Consider the following 20,841-nt stretch of genomic DNA (forward strand, 5'->3'; position numbering starts at 1 on the left):
CCCAGAGTGCAAGGATTACAGGCATGAGCCACCATGCCTGGCCATTTTCAATTTTTAATAGATGTGTAATTGTGCACTAGATTGTCTGTTTATTAAAGAGCCCCAGCAAGCTTGTGTAGTTTTCATTTTGGTAATTTGATGTCTGTAAGTTTGCACGTATAAGTGGTTTGTCCATTTTGACTATTAATCAAGTAGAATCAGGTACTAACCTTAAATGTATGAAATTGTTCTTTATCAGTAGTTTATTACATATTTCTCTCTTGGGGATTACTTTTCTTTCAATATTTTATACTAGTACAAAAGTATTAAACTTTATGTATCTCTTAAAATCGCCTCAATTTTGTCATATCTCATTGGCTAAATATATCAGTTCATTTTTTCTAGTTTTAGAATATTTTTTAATGGTTAATGCTACCTACTTGGAATAACTTTCACATTTCATACATCAGATTTTGGTGTATTAGAATATCTCCCATCTCTTTTCTTGAATTCTTCCTGCCCCACACTACTTCTTTGTTTACATCAGTATATGAATTTTTCTCTTCTTGACGAAGGAGTCAATGGAGATAGAAACATTAATTGATCTGAGTCAGTGAGTATCAATGCCATGTGGGGAAAAAAAAGATGCCAGCATTAAGGTGATGATGCTATTCCTATCACTTCTCCTTCTTCTCCTCCTCCTCCTCATCATCAATGTATGATAGTCTTGCTCACTAATCTTTTATAAATTGCACTGTGAATTTGTCAAGAGAGTGTGCTGGAGATTATAACTGGTAATTAATGTAATCTAACTTGGTGAACATGCTAATATTTTCCATAGTCTTCTCATGCAAGAACAAGGCATATGTTTTCATAAATTGATTTTTCCTATTCTATTAGAGTTTTGCATTCTCCTGTAAATAAATACCTTCTATGAAAATATGAAATTATGAATTGTGTTAATGAAATCCTCCATAATTAATATACTTCATTTTTATTAAACAACCTATGTAGACATGGAACATTTGATATCCTATGTGAAAAACCATAATGCATGATGCCATGTAAAAATATAACAGCATTTGAGGAAAGATTGGAAAGAATTATTAAAAATAAAGACTTATGAGATTATAGTAATACTTTTTTCCTCATTGGCAAATTATTTTTAATGATATTATTAAATTCTTATGAATTAAGAAATTAAGTAAAGATGGTGACTTTTATATTTTCTTTTAAAAATGTGACATATCCTTTTCCTCTTAAAAATGTGGTGAATTATGCTCTATTTCACTTTCCTTTCTAGGAATAAGCATTATGGGGTCACAAATACAATTTTTTTAAGGTTTCAATTACTAAGCTTTCTTTAGGATTTGATAATTTGTACATTTTATATATTATTTATCTTACTGTATTCGCTTTTATCTCTAGTATTATTCTTTGTCTTGTTGTCCATTTAATCTGATATCAATATATCTTCTTCAGCCTTCCTCTGCTTACTAATTTCTCCAAATACCATCTCATTGGGTGCTAGAGCATCAACATATGAATTTGGGGGGACATAAACGTTCAATCCATAGCAATGCCCTTGTGATTCATATTTGAAATGAGTTTCTTATAGACAACTTATAGTTAGGCCTTTTTTTTTTAATCCACTTTGCCAATCTTTATCTTCTAAGTAGTGTGTTTATAACATTTACATTTAATGTAATTATTGACATGTCAGGGCTTAAATCTTTTATTCTATTTTTTTGTTTTCTGTTAGTTTCTCCTATTTTTTTGTTCTACTTCTCCTGAGTTGCTTAAACATTTTTTAAGAAATCATGGTATATCTTTTTTATGCCATATACTTTCCAACCTATTGGTGTCTTCTTACTTGAAGTGGGTCTTTTGTAGAGAGCATATAATTGAGTCTTATTTTTTTTATCCACTCTGATAATCTTTGCTTTTAAATGATGTGTTTAGATCATCAACATCTAACGTAATTATTGATATGGTTGTACTTAGGTATATCATTTCATCATCTTATCATCTGTACCTCCATTTTTTGTTCTTCTATCCCCACCCTATTGCTTTTTAAACAATTTTCTTAGTACTCCGTTTTAATTTATCTATTGGGGGCTTTTTAGCTATACTTGTTTGTATTGTTTATTTAGCAGTTGCTTTAAGAATTACAGTCCACATCCCTGACAAGAGCTTGCCTTTTTAATATAGTGCATCAACAGCTTTCTGGAAGCCCATCCAGCAGATGTCTATTTATGTCTCGTTGGCTAAAACTGGGTTTCATCACTACATTTAGACCAATCATTGTTCACAGTTAGTGACTGGGCTAGGTCAATTAAGATTCACATTCTAACCACATGTACTCACCAGCAAATTGGTATTAACGGATCAACACTTAAGTGGACATATAGGAATAACATTTATCGGGTGTTGGGCGGGTGGGAGGGGGGAGGAGGGGCAGGGGCAACATAAGTAACCTTAACAATTGTACCCCCATAATATGCTGAAATTAAAAAAAAGAAAAAAGAAAAAAAAAGGTTCATATTCTATACTTAGAAGAGAGAGGAATCCATCTATATTGAAAAGACAGATCTCTGCCTGCTACCTAAACAAATTGGTATTTGTTAGCAGGAAAGAAAGATGGTGAATATAGAGTAAACGACAGTCAGTGTTTGCCACGGCAAATAGTCTTATGTACTTAGTGTGCCAAATTTTTAACCTCAGCACATTTTTAACACAATTCTTTATTTTTTGTTATTTTTCTTTAATAATTTATTTTATTAATGAAGGAAAATTATCCCATTAAAAAATTACAGAAAATCTATCTTTTCATGTTTGTTGCTCCTATGCCTCCTATTCCCATTTTGTTGTTTATTTGGGCTAGGAATGTCCTTTAGAATAAATTTTGAAAGTTTATGCAAAACTGGCATATGGTAGATAATACTATCTTATCTGTTAGTGAGTGATTGCCAAACTAATGCATAGAATTAACTACTTTCTGACTACAAAATATGAAATTTCATAAAGAAATCAGTTCAATTTTATTCTAGCAGGTCAGAATTTCTCTCAATGAGATTACGTTGCCATAATGGAGACAATCTTAGGTGTTTTTTTTTTAAAATGCAAAACAGAAAAAAGATAATTTGTGCCATTGATTTTTTTTCTTTCCTAATTTTAAAAGAAGGTAGGTATCTTACACAATATTCCTTGTAATTTTGTTTTTAAAAGACTAAGTAGTGTTTTGACTATCTCTGACTTACTACGCTTTAGTACAATATAGATATACTTGGGAAAATATCCTTAACTAGAGGAAAAAAGAATTGGCATTTGCAAAGTTTAATTAAATATAAGAGGTTTGTTTATGAAAACCAGGCCTATAATTTTGAAAGCATGTTTCCTACTTTCTCCTCTAATAGGAGCTTGCCGCTCTTCATTACTGATGATTGAATTATAAATTCTCTAAGGCAGAGACTGTATTTTCTATCTCATTAGCAACTTGTATGTGCAGAGGGACAGGTTGTTCAGCCTTATGACGATTTACAACTTAATAAATGCATACAGGCCTTGTCTTTTTTTCCTAAGGAGATACTTGAAGGACATATAGGCATTATCTTATTGAACTTCCTTAACTTTCCAAAGAGGTAGGAGGGAAGATGCTCCCATTTTACAGATAAGGCAAAACTGGCCTATGGTGGATAATAGTTAAGCTGAGGCTTTGCAATGATAAATGAAATAGCTAAAGTCACAGGATTTGTACTTGTTAGGGTTGAGAACGAGACCTCAGACCAACACCGTTTGCTCCATGCCACATCCCCAGGTCCCCCATGCTATGTAACTTCTTTGGAGTTGGGCCACGTACAACCTGCCTGGACACTTTCCTGCCACCTACGTGTTTCCCAGAGAGGGACAGCATGGGAAGTTTGGGTGGAAACTCATTCATTGTGCAGGGCTGTCCCATTTAGCATCTCCCCAGACCTCACCCGCTCAGTGCCAGCACTGCTCCCCGGGAACGTGGCATCCGGAAGTGCCCCCGCCGTTACCACCACCCGGGAAGCAGTACTGTGTCTGGACTCTCCCCACCATGCTGCCTCTCTAATGTCATCAGTGGCAGCATTTACAGCCACAGTGAGTAAAAATAGTCTTGACCAAGCATTTCGAACATTTCTGACCAAATGCCTAAATCTTCCTGTATGCAAAACCGCTCTAGGACATGTGAGGAAATGTGTGGACACGTTTATGACATATTTGGAATTCCTTAAGCAATGGGTGTGTCAGAGCTCAGAAAAGGAGCTACAGTTGGGGGTAGGAGAATCACCTCAAAATAGGAACCATGATGATGACAATAAGAATGCTAACGTTGAATTAGTACTATCTCCTAGACGCTATGTTAAGCCACTTATGTGTATTATCTCATTTAATTCTCACAACAGCCCCCTGTGGTTGTTGCTGCCATTATCCTCATAAATTAGTGAACTCCCATCATCCCTTGTGATGGCCATTATCATAACCCCCTTTCTTGTGTTTCTGCTTCTACGTTTACCCCCATGTAGTCCATTCTCCACAAAAATCAACCTGAGCACATTTTATAAAACAAAATCAGATCACATCACTACGCCGCTAAAACCCTCCAATTGCTTCCTGTCACTGAATCAAATCAGAAGTCCCACAGTGGTCCATGGGGCACCTATGCCCTGGCCCCATGTACCTCCCCGATCTCATCTCATCTTCGCTGCCCGACACGGACCTCACTCCAGCCATGCTGGCTCTTTGCCATTCTAGGCACAAGCCAAGCTCGCTCCTACTTTGAAGTCTGCAATCGCTGTCCCTCCCTGAGATCTGACTCACTCTCTTACCTCATTTAGTTTCTGATAAAATCTCATCACCTGGAGGGCCCATTCCTGATGGCTCTATCCGAAATAACCTCCCTTCTTCACACTTTCCCTTTACCCTGCTTACCTTTTCTCATGGTCCTTAGTGCCCTCTGACACTCTAAGGGCCTCTTTGCCCTCCTGTTCACTGAGTCTCCTATCGTGAGGATGTGAGCTTATTTAGTGGGGGCTCGGCCCTTATTCCTGCCTGAATCCCCATCCCTTAGAAAACTGCTGGCACATAGTAGCTCAAACAATATTGGTTGAGTACATGTGACTTAGAGAAGTCAAGTCATTTGCCCGATGTTCAGAGCTAATAAGGGGTAGATTTACACTCTGAATTCCCAGCTGTCAGAGAAGACTCTCCTTTAGGAAGAGAAAAAAATAAAAATACAGATGGCAGAAGTCTTGGTATGGAAGGTAGTCTTTCTTTTCTCTGCCAGGGAATGCTCAGTATAACATTTTTTTTTTAAATCCATGCAATGACCAAAGAAAATTGTATAAGAAGCAAAACTAAGGTATAGACACTGTCAGAGACCTCAATGAGTCAAGAGTCCTTAGGTAAATTGGAACCAAAGTCCACTTTTCTTCCTGGGCTATGCTGTTGCTAGACAGCTCTATGCTTTAGCCTTGCTGTTTAACTGTCATATGAAAGGAATTCATGCAACCTCAGAACGGTGTGTCCTGTTCCCTTAAAACAGCTTTGTACTGGTCATTTCAATAAGTTAATTCAGGATTAATTCAGAAATAACTGAAGCTTCCATGGTGATCAGAATTGCAGTCTACTTATTAAAATTTCCTTTGTTCCATTGCTTTAGAGTCATATTCAATTTATCAGTTTTCCCTTCCCAGTTCTTGGCATTGTCTCCTTTTGTCCCTCTCTCCTTCTGTAGCGTAATTTCCAGGGAGCCTAGTTAGCTATATGTTGAATACTTACATTTCTTTTTAAGTAATTATACAATTTTTAAAAATGGCTTATCTTTTTGGCTAGGGGGAAGCAAGGGAAGTCGACAGAATAAATCCTCAAATGCTGGGGACTCAGTTTCTTGCTGGAATTTGCAAAGCCGATTTAAGTACGATCTTAATTGTCAGAAGACTGTTTTTAAAATATAGAAATCCAAGAAGACAGCCCTTGAGAATGCAAATTTGGAAGAACGTGGAATCTTTTTCATTTCAAATATAATATTACCCACAGAGCTCATCTAGCGGATATCACAGTCTGTACAACATAAGGACATCATCATAATAAAAACAGCTTCCCACCCTTGCTGGTGTTCCGCGCTATCTTTGCCCTACACCATCTTTGCATGTTATCGGTTAGAAAAGCAGCAGGGTATGCAAGAGATCTAAAGGGCAAATAATTAAATTATGACGAGTCGCTAAGCAGCAATGAATGAATTTCAGCAGACGAAGTATGATGACTTACAATATGGAAATGAGGTTTCCAAAACTTTTCAAGGTCTTTTGCCTCACTGTTGGGGGCAAAATAAGGTTAATGTGAGGGGAAAATATATATATATAGGAATGCCTGAAAGTCACATAGCCGATTAAGACAAAAATTCAAAGCAGTTCAGAGGCAGGGATAAAGTTGTCAGGAAGGCAGGCTCTGAACTGCAGTGATCACTGAGTGGAGGGTGGGGTACTGGGGGGGGACACGGGAAGGGGAGGGGTCGCTTAGCCCTGCATGGATTTACGTTTAGCATTCCAAGAAAGAACACTGGAGTTCGTTCTAATGCTGGCTTTAACTCTGTTTGATGTAGGCAGGCAGGGAGTCCAAGGGCCGGAGGCTAAAGAGTGACTTCCTTCGTCAACTGGGGAAACCAGGTGGGCTTGGGAGGGTCTATGCTTTGCATCTCTGACTCCAGGGACAAGGCTGATCCTGGGAGTGGAGTAAGAAGTAGATTCAGGGAGCCCTTCAATCTTGGAGCGTTGGGACCATACATAGGGAGCAGGAATGCGGATGGGATTGTGAACAAGTCCAACAGAATGTGATGTGGGGGGTAGAGGGCTAGAAGTCAGCTTCTGTGAGGGCTCAGCGCCAGGCTGTGTGGGGGCAGGTCACGCTACAAACTCCCCAAGTGCTCACAGCCCACTGCAGTTCAGAGGAAAGGGAAGAAGGTGAACAGTTTGCTGGGTCCCCCTGTTCCCATGATCCAACATGGCGACCCTCAGGTATAACCTGCCCACACTCCCCAACCGCCCTGCCCTCAGTTACATCACTGTTAATAGGTACCAGCTTTCTGTTTCCTGGTGAAAGAACATTTTTTTTTTCTTTTTTGGTGTCAGTAATGATGATATTTTTTTTTATGTTCCAGAAACAAAGATAAGAGTAATAAAAAGGTTTTTGTCAACCATCCTCCTTCTCCACTGATTAAACTTTAATAGTGGGGTTGAAGGAAACCTCATAAAAAAGACATGCTGGCCGGGCGCGGTGGCTCACGCCTGTAATCCTAGCACTCTGGGAGGCCGAGGTAGGCAGATTGATTGAGGTCAGGAGTTCAAAACCAGCCTGAGCAAGAGCGAGACCCCGTCTCTACTATAAATAGAAAGAAATTAATTGGCCAACTAATACATATAGAAAAAATTAGCCGGGCATGGTGGTGCATGCCTGTAGTCCCAGCTACTCGGGAGGCTGAGGCAGCAGGATTGCTTGAGCTCAGGAGTTTGAGGTTGCTGTGAGCTAGGCTGATGCCATGGCACTCACTCTAGCCTGGGTAACAAAGTGAGACTCTGTCTCAAAAAAAAAAAAAAAAAAAAAAAGACATGCTGACAAGCAGCTCTCCAAGGCTTCATCCGGACTCCCCAACAGGAAAGTGCCTTGGTGATGGATTGGGGAGCAAGAGAACACCCCATAACGCAGACACCCCATGGGCAGACAACAGGCAATGGCTGAGACTGGGGAAGCACAATGGCTTCCCAGCGGTCTTGGTTCTTTATTTTAATATCCCCACCACAGGACATAGCAGGCGCTCGATAAGTGTTGAAGAAATGACTGAACACAACTTTTTAGGGCACTCGAATCCCTGTCTTTTAGTGTTTATTTACCCAAGCCTGTCCTCTAACACCCTAATTCCATCCCTAATAAACAGTCGAGCTGCAATTACTTTCAATCAAGTTCTACCAGAGGAATTTGTGCTATCTGTGACTACTCAAAAACACCCCGACTCTTGAGATGTCAAATAAAGCCCACGTACTATGGACTATTATGCATGCATTAGAAGAATGAGGTAAGCCAGGCTTTGGCTCAGGGCTAGACCTGACTTTGTGGGAAACACATGCCTGTTACTAGGCAGCCGCTACTCAGAGATCATCAGCTTTTACCCACTCTCATGACTTTTTTCATTCTGATATTTTAAAGAAATAGCTTTTCTCTGTCTCAATACCCAAAACACTGATTATCATAGCCGCTTGGAAACTTAGAAATCGTATAATCCATTTCTCACTTAATAGATAAGGGAATGGAATTGTAGAGTAGCTTAAGGATTAGCTCAAGGTCTCACTTGTGGTTATTAAATAGAATAGCTACTGCCCAAGAGCCAATGTCCAGCTCTCAGGCCACTGACATTTCTCCCACAAAGCAATGGCTTCTGGAACAGATGGAAGGGGGCAAAGGAGGGACGCTCATCAGACCTGTTGAAGCAAATCATTATGATTATTAGGTATAGACACAAATTTAAAAAGGAATACTAACATGAATACATTTCCAGATGTTATTGAATAAAAAAAACGGCTGCAAAATAGTACGTAGGGTATGAGACAGTTATAAATGGTTATGTGAACCAAAATGAACAGTGTACATTTTCTATGGACAAGGTGTGGATGAATGGATTCCATCCTGATAACAGTGTTCACCTCTGGGCAGGGCTCTGGGATCGGGGATGGTGGCCAAAGGAAAGTTTGTTCTTATCTGCATTGTATGAATTTTTATAAGGAGAATCTATCTATGCATTAATTGTTTAAGAATTAATTTAAAAGAATAAATCTACATTTCTTGTTGCGCTCTATGTCACTCTGATGGCTTTGTTGCTAACACTATGGATCATGCTCTGGAGACTCGGCCTGTCACCTTAATCCTAGTGGGAATGTCTAGATTAGTCCCAAAGCTCTCAGAGTCACAGTCTGACATACAGGGAAAGGAAAGAGAGTGTTTGTGTGTTTCTCTTCCCAAAAGGTGCTCCCTGCCCACTTCTTCACATTGATTGTCATTTCACACCTTGAATAGAATAATGATAATGATGATAATAATAATTGGATGTGTAAATACTACTAATAAATGGCAACAGCTATGCTCCTTTGAGGACTAACTACCCCAGACAACTCTCCTAAGCACCTTCATCCATCATCACTTTCATTTAATCTTCATAATCACACTGTGAGGTGAGTACTGTCATTAGCACCATTATAGAGATGAAAAACCGAGGTGTAAAGAAACCAGTGAGCCTGATCTCAGCCGCAGGGCTGGTAGGCAGAAGAGCCTGGACCTGAACCCAGGTGTCAACTCGAGTCTGTGCGGGCACAGGAGTCTGCAGTCCAGAGCTCGGGGACTATAGGAGGCCCGTGTCTATAGGAGGAGCACATCAGGCTGGGAAATACATTTTCATCTAAACCAGAAAGTGCTCCCTTTGGAGAGAGACCTTCTATCTAATCTGCTTCCTCCTGGCACCCCTTTGACCCTTTTTGCTTAAGGTTTCAAATGCCCCTGGGCTACTGAGTCAAGTGCATGATTCTATCAGGTGATGTGTAGCGAGAGGAAAACATTCTCCTTTGGAGAGTAAAAAACCATGTACTATCATGTACAAGCCTAGCAATAATTTCTCAAGTACCAGTTCATTTTATTTAAAACAACAACAGTAAATATAAACAGCAAGGAACCGATTTTGATAGAGGTAAGTGCTGGCCTGCCGGGGGCCAATCACCAGTCCCTTTATTCTAGTGTCAGTATTTACTTTGGATGTGTCAGTTTTGTTCCTGAAAGGTACAAAGAAAGCATAAAGTAGCAAACTTTGAAATGATCTTTATAGTTTGTGTAGAGAAGGGTACTTTCCAGGAAGCTGGTCATCTTAGACTAAATGACACTTTTCTCCCTGCCTCCTCCCCACCTCTGTTCAAACTTCAGGAATTATTTCATTATTTCTCTATTCATAACTAAGGCATCTCTGATTCATCACTGAAAATTTGAGTTACACTGCAGAAAATCTTTGGTTAAATATGTATGCATACACTTACATATATGTGTATGTACATACTATACATGCATATCGATGTATATAAACATATCCATAGCATGTTTATCATATGTATATACTTTAATTGGGAAAATCTGCAGTACTTGGGAGCCATTTGATGGACTTCAAAATTCTTCCGTGCTCCAGTAATGTCAAGCTTTTGGCCAAAGATAAATTGGCTTTTTTGACTCCTGCTGAATACTGCCTAGAGAAACCCCTCGTAGCTTTCAGGGTTGCATTAATATTTTCGTATTCTTTGTGAATACTTTCCTTTTGCAAAGAATAACTCCACCTGCTCCCTTTCCCCACATGTTTGCATCAAAGGTGAAGCTGGGACGTGTCCTCTCTCTCCTGAGCCCCTGGCTCAGGACCTGGTGCTGTCGCCCCATTTCCGAACTAGTAAACATAGCACATGGGAAATGGGTTTCTCAAGTGCCTGCTCTGTGCCCACCCTGTCCCTGGCCTTGAGAGAGGGTTGGTGGTATGGCGACGTGAGCCCTATTGTCGTGGGGCTCAGGTCACACCCTGTCAGCCTGCGGGACTCAGGGTCCCCCCAGCTCCCCAGTTACCAGGACTACAGCACTTCCAAACGGGTGAGGAGCTTTGACAAATGTGTGGAACGCATTTCTGCAAACAAAGCCATGTATTTTAGGCTGAAGCGTTTACAGCAAAATTTAAATAATTTTATCTAGAACGTGTCACATGGAATGCTTTCATTTTATCTTTTTGGATTTCTTGGGTAGAACATTTATAAAGCAAAAGCCTCATTATCTTGGATTTCTCAACAGACTCTCTGCCATAAACTGCAGACAAGATGCATGGACTGAACACAGAGGCAGTCTGAGGAATCCGAGCCTGTCTGAGAGAAATATTTTAGGTCATTCCTGAAGTGAATCAGGGCCTTGAGGGTCCTTTACTTAATTCTGTCTCGGGATAGAATTTTTTCTGTTTTTTTTTTTTTTTTTTTTTTTGGTTGGGCCACCCTGCCACTCAATGGTGTCCATTATATTATGAGCCAAAGACCTGGAAATGTTCCCAATCGCACCCTCTACCACCCAAGAGAAAATACTGGCTCCTGGAATTCCCATAAAAATGGAATACTTTTGGTCAGGTTGGCATGGCTCTTACAAGGCCAGTCCACCTAGGAGGACCAGCCCAAGACTCGTGCTTGGCATTAGCTTTTAGCAGGACTCATCTGTTTAGGGGCTGGCCGGTGGAGTTGGCCCCGGGGGATTGAGACACTGCACGTGGGAGTGAAAGCTTCGAAGGAGCAGTGGGGAAAGACAGAGACACTAGCAGCCTTGCCCTGGGAAGGCCCGGAGAGCCCCGGTACTAAGGGGCCAGTCTCTGAGCACGGAGTTCTGGAGACACGTCACCCACTTGACTCTGCGGAGGGCCAGCTCTTACTTGCCTCTAAGTGATTTCAGACATGTTTCAAAGCACAAAATAAAACTTTCTTTTTTTTTAAGACTCTTAGTGAATGTTCCTGTATGTGTCCTAGGTTTTTACAGGACAAGGACAGTTGGGACACGTCTTGTCCTTGTCTGCACCCCCAGGACTGGCTGCACCCCGCGTCCCCCTCTCCCAGTGCAGCGACCTATGGGCCTAGAAGGGCCCCCGCCAGACCACATTCTGCTGGGCAGTCACGGGTGGCAGAAACTGCTGGCCTCTCTTTGGACAGCCCGCAGGAAACATTTGCACCTCCAGCACTTTCTGCACAAAGCGCTCCATGGGAGCAACACCCGGGGGTGGCTTAGAAGCTACGCTGCTTTGAACTTCATCTTTCTCTACGGCCTCTGGGGGTGCAGTGAAAGACCCAAAGCTTCCTGCTGTCTACGTTCGGTAAGCAAACTGCTGCAGTCTTAGAAAGTCCCTATTCGAACTCTATTTAGAAGTAGAATAGTCATTGGCAGAAGCAAGTACTTGCTTCTGTGTATCAGTGAAAATGCGATGAAGTTTTTATTTATAACTTGCGTTAGTTATAAGTTACCAGACTTAATACATTTACCCTGCTGAAAAATTTAAGTTGAAAAAATAACATGTTGAAGAAGGACCATTGTTCCTGGGTTGAATGACAACACAGATAGCTTAGTCAAAACATATCTTTAACCTTTTTTGTGTGTGTGCTTAATCCGTGGGTCTCTGATTACAGCTGGCTGAATGTCCTCTGCACCCCCCAAGTAATTAGTTTTGAGTGTTAAAAATCGGCCTCTATTTGTCGAGTTGACAATCGCCATGACTTTATTCTTATGCAATAAAGCCCTTACAATAGATCACACAATCAACTTTCTGTGGTTGAAATAAGTGAAATGTAAATGGTTTGGGAGGAATCCAATTGGAATTAAGTTAAAGCACATTGACTTTTTCCTGTTTAGGACCTTATGATATAGTAGTTTGAATGTGTTTTTCATTATTTGAAACCTTTTTCTCCTAGCATGTAGTTATGGTGGGAGAATTAAATGATACTGAAAATTCTGGAAATGAGAAGAAACAGACAAAAACTTCAGGCATCAGGAAAATGACAAGAGAGAAGAGTCTTTTAGGTAAGCCCCTGGTTAGACGCAACTTTAATAAGCTCCACTTGAGGAAGGGGTACATGGCCTCCATGGGTAACATGGCTGCATTCACGTCACTCTTAAGTTGCACAGTCCCTCTGAGCATAGTGGTCTTAATTAAGTAAAATAGGAGGTTAAAAAACTAAGCAAAGATAATCAAACAACATTTGCCCTTTTACATAGCAATGTTCTAGAAAAATCTTACTTGATTTCACTAATTTAAATGTCACAAAGCAATTAGCTTTGTTTTTCCCATCTCTCTCTCCTAGAGTGTGGGTGCACTCTAATTTTTAAAAATTATATTTATAAAAAGGTGTTGGCTATTTCAGATTCACAATTAGTATTATATTTGCCACAGCTGTGGGTAAAAATGTCATCTCCTGTTTATTTTCTCACATTGTTACTTGTAAATTGTGAGTGTGATGTGTGGGGCTGTTTGGGGAAGGGGGTAAAGTTAAGACCCCAAACCAAGAAGCCTTAGAGAGACGGCACTGTACTTCACATTAAATGTCCCCTGTCCTCTGCCTTCCTGTCTAAATAAGAGCATCATCTGGGCCGGGCGCGGTGGCTCACGCCTGTAATCCTAGCACTCTGGGAGGCCGAGGTGGGAGGATCGCTCAAGATCAGGAGTTCGAAACCAGCCTGAGCAAGAGCGAGACCCCATCTCTACTAAAAATAGAAAGAAATTAATTTGCTAACTAAAAATATATAGAAAAAATTAGCCGGGCATGGTGGCACATGCCTGTAGTCCCAGCCTACTTGGAAGGCTGAGGCAGAAGGATTGCTTGAGCCCAGGGGTTTGAGGTTGCTGTACATGGGAGCTCAATCCCAGCCAAGTTTCCAAGTGGGAATTCTTACAATACTTTTGGAAGATATGTGGATGAGGCTGTTGAGTGACTTGCTACAGTCTTTAACTTGAGAGCTTTATTCAAATCTTCCCAGGGGCTCTGCTGGGCTCACATGGGCTGGCGAGTGAAACTTGGTAGCTGCAGAGGGAAAGAGTAGTGAATCTTCCTTTTTGATTAAAGGAAGAAGTAAAACAAGATCGCAAGTACCATTTGTCCCATTTAAATGGAAACTTCTCCAACCACAAAAACACATGTTGGGGATAATAAAGGAAACTGAATAAGAACTAGCTCTTAGATGATATCAGAGAATTAGTAATATCTCTAGGAGGTACAATGGCGTTGTGGTTATAAAGGAAAATGTTCTTATTTTTAGGAGACATGTGCTGAAAGTATTATGACATCTACAGCTTATTTTCTACATATATGGAAGATACACATATATACAGAGATAAAGCAAATATGGTAAATATTAGAAGTAGTTAAATTTAGACACTGTGTGTACAGGAAGTTATTGAACCAGTCATTAAAGACCTATGTATCAGTTGGAAATGCTTCTGGCTGAAAATAAAAAACAGTAAAACCTCAATTAATAGGAGTTTAAATGTTAAGAACATTCATTCTTTACTAAACAAGAAGTGCAGTAGGCATTCATTAAGGCTTGCTGCAGCCACTCAGCAATGCCGTCAAGACCCCATCTTGTTTGGTTCCTCTGCCTTGTCATTCTCACAGATTGACTTCTGCACTATCGATTCATGATTATAAGACAGCTGCTGCAGCGCTAGGCATCACAGTTACAGGAAAGGCAGAATGTGGGTGCACAAAGCAAAAACAAAAAAAAAAGGCACAAGTAAAAGCAAACTTTCCTCTTGCACTTGATTCATTTATCAGAAAGCAAAATCTTTCCCAGAAGCCCCCAGCATCTTCATGGCTAGAACAGTCTTATGGCCAATCTTACCCACAGGGGAGTCTGGCAAATGAAATCAATGCAAGGGATTTAGATTCATTGTGACTCACCCCCCTTGGGCTGTGGATGCATTGCCTCCCTGAATAAACTCCACGTTCTGTTAGCAAGAAAAAGGAGAAAAACAGCAGCTACTTGTCACTTGCTAAACAGGCGCCCTTTTCCTCTAGAAGGGAAATTGGTCTGTTTTACTAGATAACCTCAATTGTTTCACTGGATAACAGAAATGATTTTTAAAGGAAATTAAAACTAAAACTCACTCTGTACTATATTATGTTGATGTTTAACAGAAAGAGAAATGGTGCCCAGAAGGAGACTTTAGGTTTCCTATCTTTTTTAGTCCAGTGAAACAGAAACTTTTTAACCATCCATGAAAATTATTTTTTGCTTCACTTTCAATTTTGGTAATACATTTCAATATGCAGTTTACTTTTAAAGATTGTTCTCATTGTGATAGCCATTATGCAGCAGAATCGGATATATATTACTACTTCTCATATTCTTAGTTGCAATTTGTAGAGTGTCCATTATTTACAAGGCATTATAACACATCCTCTCATCTATGCAAGAGGGATGTGCCTGGCTGTTTACAAAAAGCCCCAAATTAAGCCTGAGTCATTAGACTTAATAAAGAAAGAGAAAACTGAAAGCTTTGAACAACTGTTCTAATTTCTACTTCCTCCCCAGGCTGTGTGAGGCCACTATAATAGGAGACTCTTGACATCTGGGCTCTTAAAATAGAAACCTATTTATTGGTTATAACAAGTAATAGTCATCACTATAGTTCTCTTCTGTCCCTTTTACTATCCCTTGGTCCAATAGTAGGCTTTCTTCCAAAAAGGATGCTGCGCCGGGCATGGTGGCTCACGCCTGTAATCCTAGCACTCTGGGAGGCTGAGGCGGGCGGATTGCTCCAGGTCAGGAGTTCGAAAACACCCTGAGCGAGACCCCGTCTCTACTAAAAAATAGAAAGAAATTAATTGACCAACTAAAAAAATATATACAAAAAATTAGCCGGGCATGGTGGCACATACCTGTAGTCCCAGCTATTTGGGAGGCTGAGGCAGGAGGATCACTTGAGCCCAGGAGATTGAGGTTGCTGTGAGCTAGGCTGACACCATGGCACTCACTCTAGCCTGGGCAACAAAGTGAGACTCTGTCTCAAAAAAAAACAACAACAAAAAACACAAAGAGGACGCTGCACGCTCCTTGTAGATGTATTGGAATGAATTCTCAGACCAGTCATAGCCAGCTAACCATCACTGGGGGGCGCAGTCATGCATCCTGGGAAGGCATAGAAGGACATGTCAAAGTGAGACTCTGTCTCAAAAAAAAAAAAAGAGGTTATTGAGTATGCAGAAGCCCTTCATCACCGGTTCAGTTGTCTGATGCTTGGGCATGTGGTGTTGGCGGCTGAGGTCTACCTTATAACTCTGCTTGACTGCCAAGAGATGCTCTGATGGGTTGCACCGTTCTCTAGAGTAGAAGCAGAGGAGGTTGACGGCACTCCAGATCTGCCGTGCCTCTTGGCTATTTGTTGTTTCAGGTAAGCCTAGTAGAAGAGAAGCTCAACAGAGACAAGGCTGGTTTAGAGCCTCAAATCAAGAGGCTACAGAGTGGTGGGCTAAAGTGATGGTAGCGGGTCGGCCACTGGGAAACTAGATAAGGGTGTCTGCATGGGTGGACATGTCAGGAGAAGGGCCAGAAGAATGTATGAGCGTCCAGGTCAGGAGGTGAGATTTAGATCAAGGCCTAGCAAATGAACAGAGAGCAGACCAGTGCCGGAGTGGGGCTTGTAGGGCCTTTAACTGGATCTCTATTCGTTCATGTAACAAATCTGTTTTGACTGTGTGCTATGTACCAGGAACTGTTCTTGGTACTGGGAATATGGTAGTGAACAAACCAGATGAAGGTCTTTCCCCTTGTGCACTATATTCTCCATGCAGTTCGCAATTTGTTTCCCCACTTACATTCTAGTGGGGATTCTAGATTACATTCTAGAACAAATTATAAACAAGATACACAAATAAATTGTAAGTAAATTATACAGTATGTTAGTGACAAATAGTAAGGAAAAAAAGCGCCAAAAGGAGATAAAGGAATATATACATGCTGTGCTTATGACATGGTTGTCACTAGTCTTGTGTGGCTATTGATAATTAAACTACTTAAAATTAAAAATTCAGTTTCTCAGTCATACCATCCACATTTCCAGTGTTTGAGAGACACATAGCAGCTATCCTACTGGACAGTGAAGATGTAGTTTCATCATTGTAGAAAGTTCTATTCGTCAGTGCTGGTTTAGAGGGTGTAGTTTTTAGATAGAGTGGGTAAGGAAGGCCCCACTGAAAAAATAACTTTTTAAAATTTTTTAAATTTAATTTTATTTTTTAGAGACAGTCTTGCTCTGTCACATAGGCTGGAGTGCAATGGTGTGATCACAGCTCTCTGTAACCTCAAATTCCTGGGTCCAAGTGATCCTCCTGCCTCAGCCTCCTAAGTACTGGGACTACAGGTGTGCACTACCACACCTGGCTGATTTTTAAATTTTTTTGTAAAGACAGAGTCTCATTATGTTGCCAATGCTGGTCTCAAACTTCTGGCCCCAAGCAATTTTCCCACCTCAGCCTCCCAATGTGGTGGGATTATAGGTGTGAGCTACCATGCCCAGCCCCAAAAATAACTTTTTTGTTGTTGTTGTTTTTTGTTTTTTTTTTTGTTTTTTGAGACAGAGTCTCGCTTTGTTGCCCAGGCTAGAGTGAGTGCCGTGGCGTCAGCCTAGCTCACAGCAACCTCAAACTCCTGGGCTCAAGCAATCCTGCTGCCTCAGCCTCCCGAGTAGCTGGGACTACAGGCATGCGTCACCATGCCCGGCTAATTCTTTATATATATATCAGTTGGCCAATTAATTTCTTTCCATTTATAGTAGAGACGGGGTCTCGCTCTTGCTCAGGCTGGTTTCGAACTCCCGACCTTGAGCAATCCGCCCGCCTCAGCCTCCCAAGAGCTAGGATTACAGGCGTGAGCCACAGCGCCCGGCCTTCAAAAAATAACTTTTAAGTACAGACCCAATGCAGTTGATGGGGCTGACGAGGTGGGTCACGTGCACCCCTGGGGGAAGAGCATTCCAAACAGAGGGAACAGCCAGTGGACAGGTCCAGCCATGGGAATGAAGCCCGTGGCTGGAGTGTGATGGATGGGGTTGAGTCGTAAAAGATGAGGTCAGAGAAGTAAATGGAGGGAAGCAGTTCCATAGGGCCTTTTAAGGACTTTGGGCTTTGCTCTGGGTGAGATGGGAAGCGTTAGAGGTTACATGATCTGACTTGGTGTTTTAATAAGACCATTGGGGCTGCTGTGATGAAGGTAGGTTGAAAGTGGGCAGAGGAGGGAGGTACATGAGGGGATGTCACAGTAATCCAGGTGAGAAGTGAGGGTGTCTAGGCTGGTAGCAGTAGTGGTGGGGAAAAGGAATCAGGTTCAGGTTATTTTTTTTGAAGGTTCAGGCAACATGGTGGCTGATTGGGGTACGGGGTATAAAAGAGAGAAGAGTCTAAGGTTTTGGGGTCTGAGCAACAGGAAGGATGGTGTGTTCATTTAGTATGATGGGGAAGAGAAGACGGGGTGGAACAGGTTTGGATGGGAGAAGGTCAGGAGTTCTGTTTCAGACGTGTTCCATTTAGTGTACCTACCCAGCACCCCACCAAGGCTGAGCAAGCGGTTATGTACAGGAATCTTAGAGTTCAGATGAGAGGTGCTCGCTGGACTTACACATTTGGGACTTGTCAGCCTTATAAATGGTATTTTAAATGATGAGGCTGACTGTCATTAGAGGAGTGAGTTTAGATGGAAACTAGAGGAGGTCTCGGGCTGGAGACCCGGGGGCTCTAAAGATTGGAGGTGGGGGAAGGAGGGATTAAAAGGAACAGCCACCCGAGCGGTCGGCATCCCCCAACTTCTTAAAGGGACAAGTGGTGTTCAGCCACCCAAGATTGAACAATAACAGGTCTGTGATGCCCTTTAAAACATTTTTAAAAAATGATTAAAAAAAAAAAAAGGAACAGCTAGTGAGGTAGGAGAAAGATCAGAAGACGTGAGTGTTGGGGGCCTTGTGGAGAAGGTGTTTCACTATGGAGGAAGGGAGCGATTTGCCAAGTGCTTAGAACACACAGAATTGACGACTGGATTGACCTGTGTAGGGGTAACGGATGACCTTGAGAAGATGTTGGAGGCGGGGTGAAAGTTGTCCAGAGTGGACTGACATTTGTTTTTTTTTTTTTAAACAAATGCCCTAAGAATCCCATAACTTGTTGAGTAAACCATACACTTTTCTATTGCCTGCATTTTTATTCAGCACTGGGCTACTCTCTAAAAGCAAATTCATGCTAAATAGTATTTTACTTTCTCTGAGTTACTGGCAAAATTTGCTTTAAATATATATATATATATATTACTATTTAATAATGCTTACGGTTTGAATATTTGTGTTTTAGGAGCAACTTTGATCTACCTCATGAGTCCAAGATTTTTGATTTATGTAAGCTGTGCCTTATCGATGTGGGTAAGACGAATCAAAATGAAATTAATGTTTTTGGATGGTTAAGAGAACTGTAATATTAATGATATTAGAATGTCTCAAACTATGTGTGTGTATTTTTATTTAAAGATGTTTGAATGATCAAATGTAGAACAAATAGAAAAAAAGTGCACGCATAATATATGTGTAGGAACAATAATAATAAATAATTATGAAGTGAATACCATGAAACCACCATCGGGTGAAGACCTAGGAAGTAGCCAGCACCCAAGATGCCCCTCACGGAGCCATTCTTAGTCACACCCCTTCCTCACCAATGAGAAGGAGCCATGAGCCTCACTTTAATGGGATTCACTTCCTTGTTTTCTTCATAGTTTTATCACTGTGTAGGCATCCCAAAATTATGTACTGTTTGAACTATATAGAAATTAAATCCTACCATATATATTCTATTATGTGTTGCTTCTTTTGCTTGACCTTATGTTTGTAATACCCAGTTATTGCATGCAGCCCTGGCTTGGTACTTTTCATTGTTGTATAATATTTCATTGTATAATATGTCAAAACTGATTTTATCAGTCCTTCCGAAGAGCCAGGTTTTGACTTTATCAAGTCTTGCTATTGTGTCTTTATTTTTCTAGTTCATTAATTTCTGCTCTTACCCTTATTACTGCCTTTCTACTACTTTCTTTGGGTTCAATTTGCTGTTCCTTTTCTAACTTCTTAATGAATTCAGCCTTTCCTTTCTGATATTTGCATTTAAGACTACACATTTCGCTTTAAACAGCACTTAAACTACATCTGACACGTTTTGATATGCTTTGTTAAACAATTTTATAATGTCCTTTGTGATTGCTAGTTTGACTTATGGATTATTTAGAAATGTGTTCTTTAATCTATGAACATGAAGATTTTCTTCTTACTAATTTTTAGCTTAACTGCCTCGAGTTCAGAGAAAATCTTCTATGTGATTTCAATGCTTTGAAATTAAGATTTGCTCTATGATATATTACATAATCAAATTTTCATGTGCTTGAAAAGTATGTGTATTCTGAAGTTGTTGGGTACAGTGTTTTTTATGTGACCTTTAGGTAGAACAAACACACACACACACTTAAAAATTTATATTATTTGCTTGTTCTATCAATTACCAAGAGGGAGGTGGTGAGTTAAAATCTCCCACAATGATTGCCTATTTCTCCTTCCAATTCTACACATTTTTTAGGTCATATAATTTGAGCCCTTGTTATTAGGTACATACAAAATTAGAATTTTTTTATCTTTCCAATGAGTTGCAGTCTTATCATTATGAAATGTTTCTCTTTATTTCAAGTATGGCTTTTTGCCTTAAAGTCTATTTTGTCTGGCATTAATTTAGTGACAAAGATTTCTTTTGGTTAGTGTTTGCATGGTATATCATTATCCATTGTTTCTTATTTATTTTTGTTTTAATGTTTCTTTTTAAACAGCACATAATTGTATTTTTAAATTCAATTTGTCAATCTTTATCCTTTAAGTTGAACATATAGTCCATTTATACTTAGTAATAACTAATGATATATGTAAGCTAAATCTACCATCTTATTTTGTGATTTGTGTTTTCTATTTGGCCTATTATGTGTTTCTTTTTTTCCTTTCTCATCTCCTCTTCTTACCATCCTTCCCCTCATTTTGTCTTTCTGTGTTTCATTAGGCTGTTTCCTCAGCTAAATCTATAGTTAACTGATTAAAGATTGGGTTATGTCTAATCTGCTAGGTTAAAGATTGGGTTATGTCTAATTTGCTATGAAACCTATCAATTGAGTTTTTAATTTTAGTTTCTGTTGTTATGTTTTTCAGTCCTAAAGTTCCTATTTAGTTCCCTTTCAAAC

General features: G+C 40.2%; 1 protein-coding gene across 3 annotated transcripts in view; it reads left to right on the top strand.

Moving 5' to 3' along the window:
* HYCC1 (hyccin PI4KA lipid kinase complex subunit 1) overlaps positions 1–6,114 on the top strand; it is a 100,705-nt gene extending 94,591 nt beyond the window's left edge. The window contains exon 12 of one of the 3 annotated variants that reach the window (XR_001156171.3): positions 5,839–5,927. Coding sequence is in view for 1 of the 3 variants with exons in the window: in XM_012773306.3 (XP_012628760.1) it covers positions 5,839–5,960 (122 nt within the window). In the remaining 2 variants the exon portion in view is untranslated. Of the gene's footprint in view, positions 1–5,838 lie in introns of all 3 variants that reach the window. The other 2 variants (XM_012773306.3, XM_012773307.3) reach the window with 2 other exon arrangements.
* Positions 6,115–20,841: the final 14,727 nt, after the last annotated feature.

The sequence above is a fragment of the Microcebus murinus genome, chromosome 9 (genome assembly GCF_040939455.1).
Source record: "Microcebus murinus isolate Inina chromosome 9, M.murinus_Inina_mat1.0, whole genome shotgun sequence".
Lineage (NCBI taxonomy): Eukaryota > Metazoa > Chordata > Mammalia > Primates > Cheirogaleidae > Microcebus > Microcebus murinus.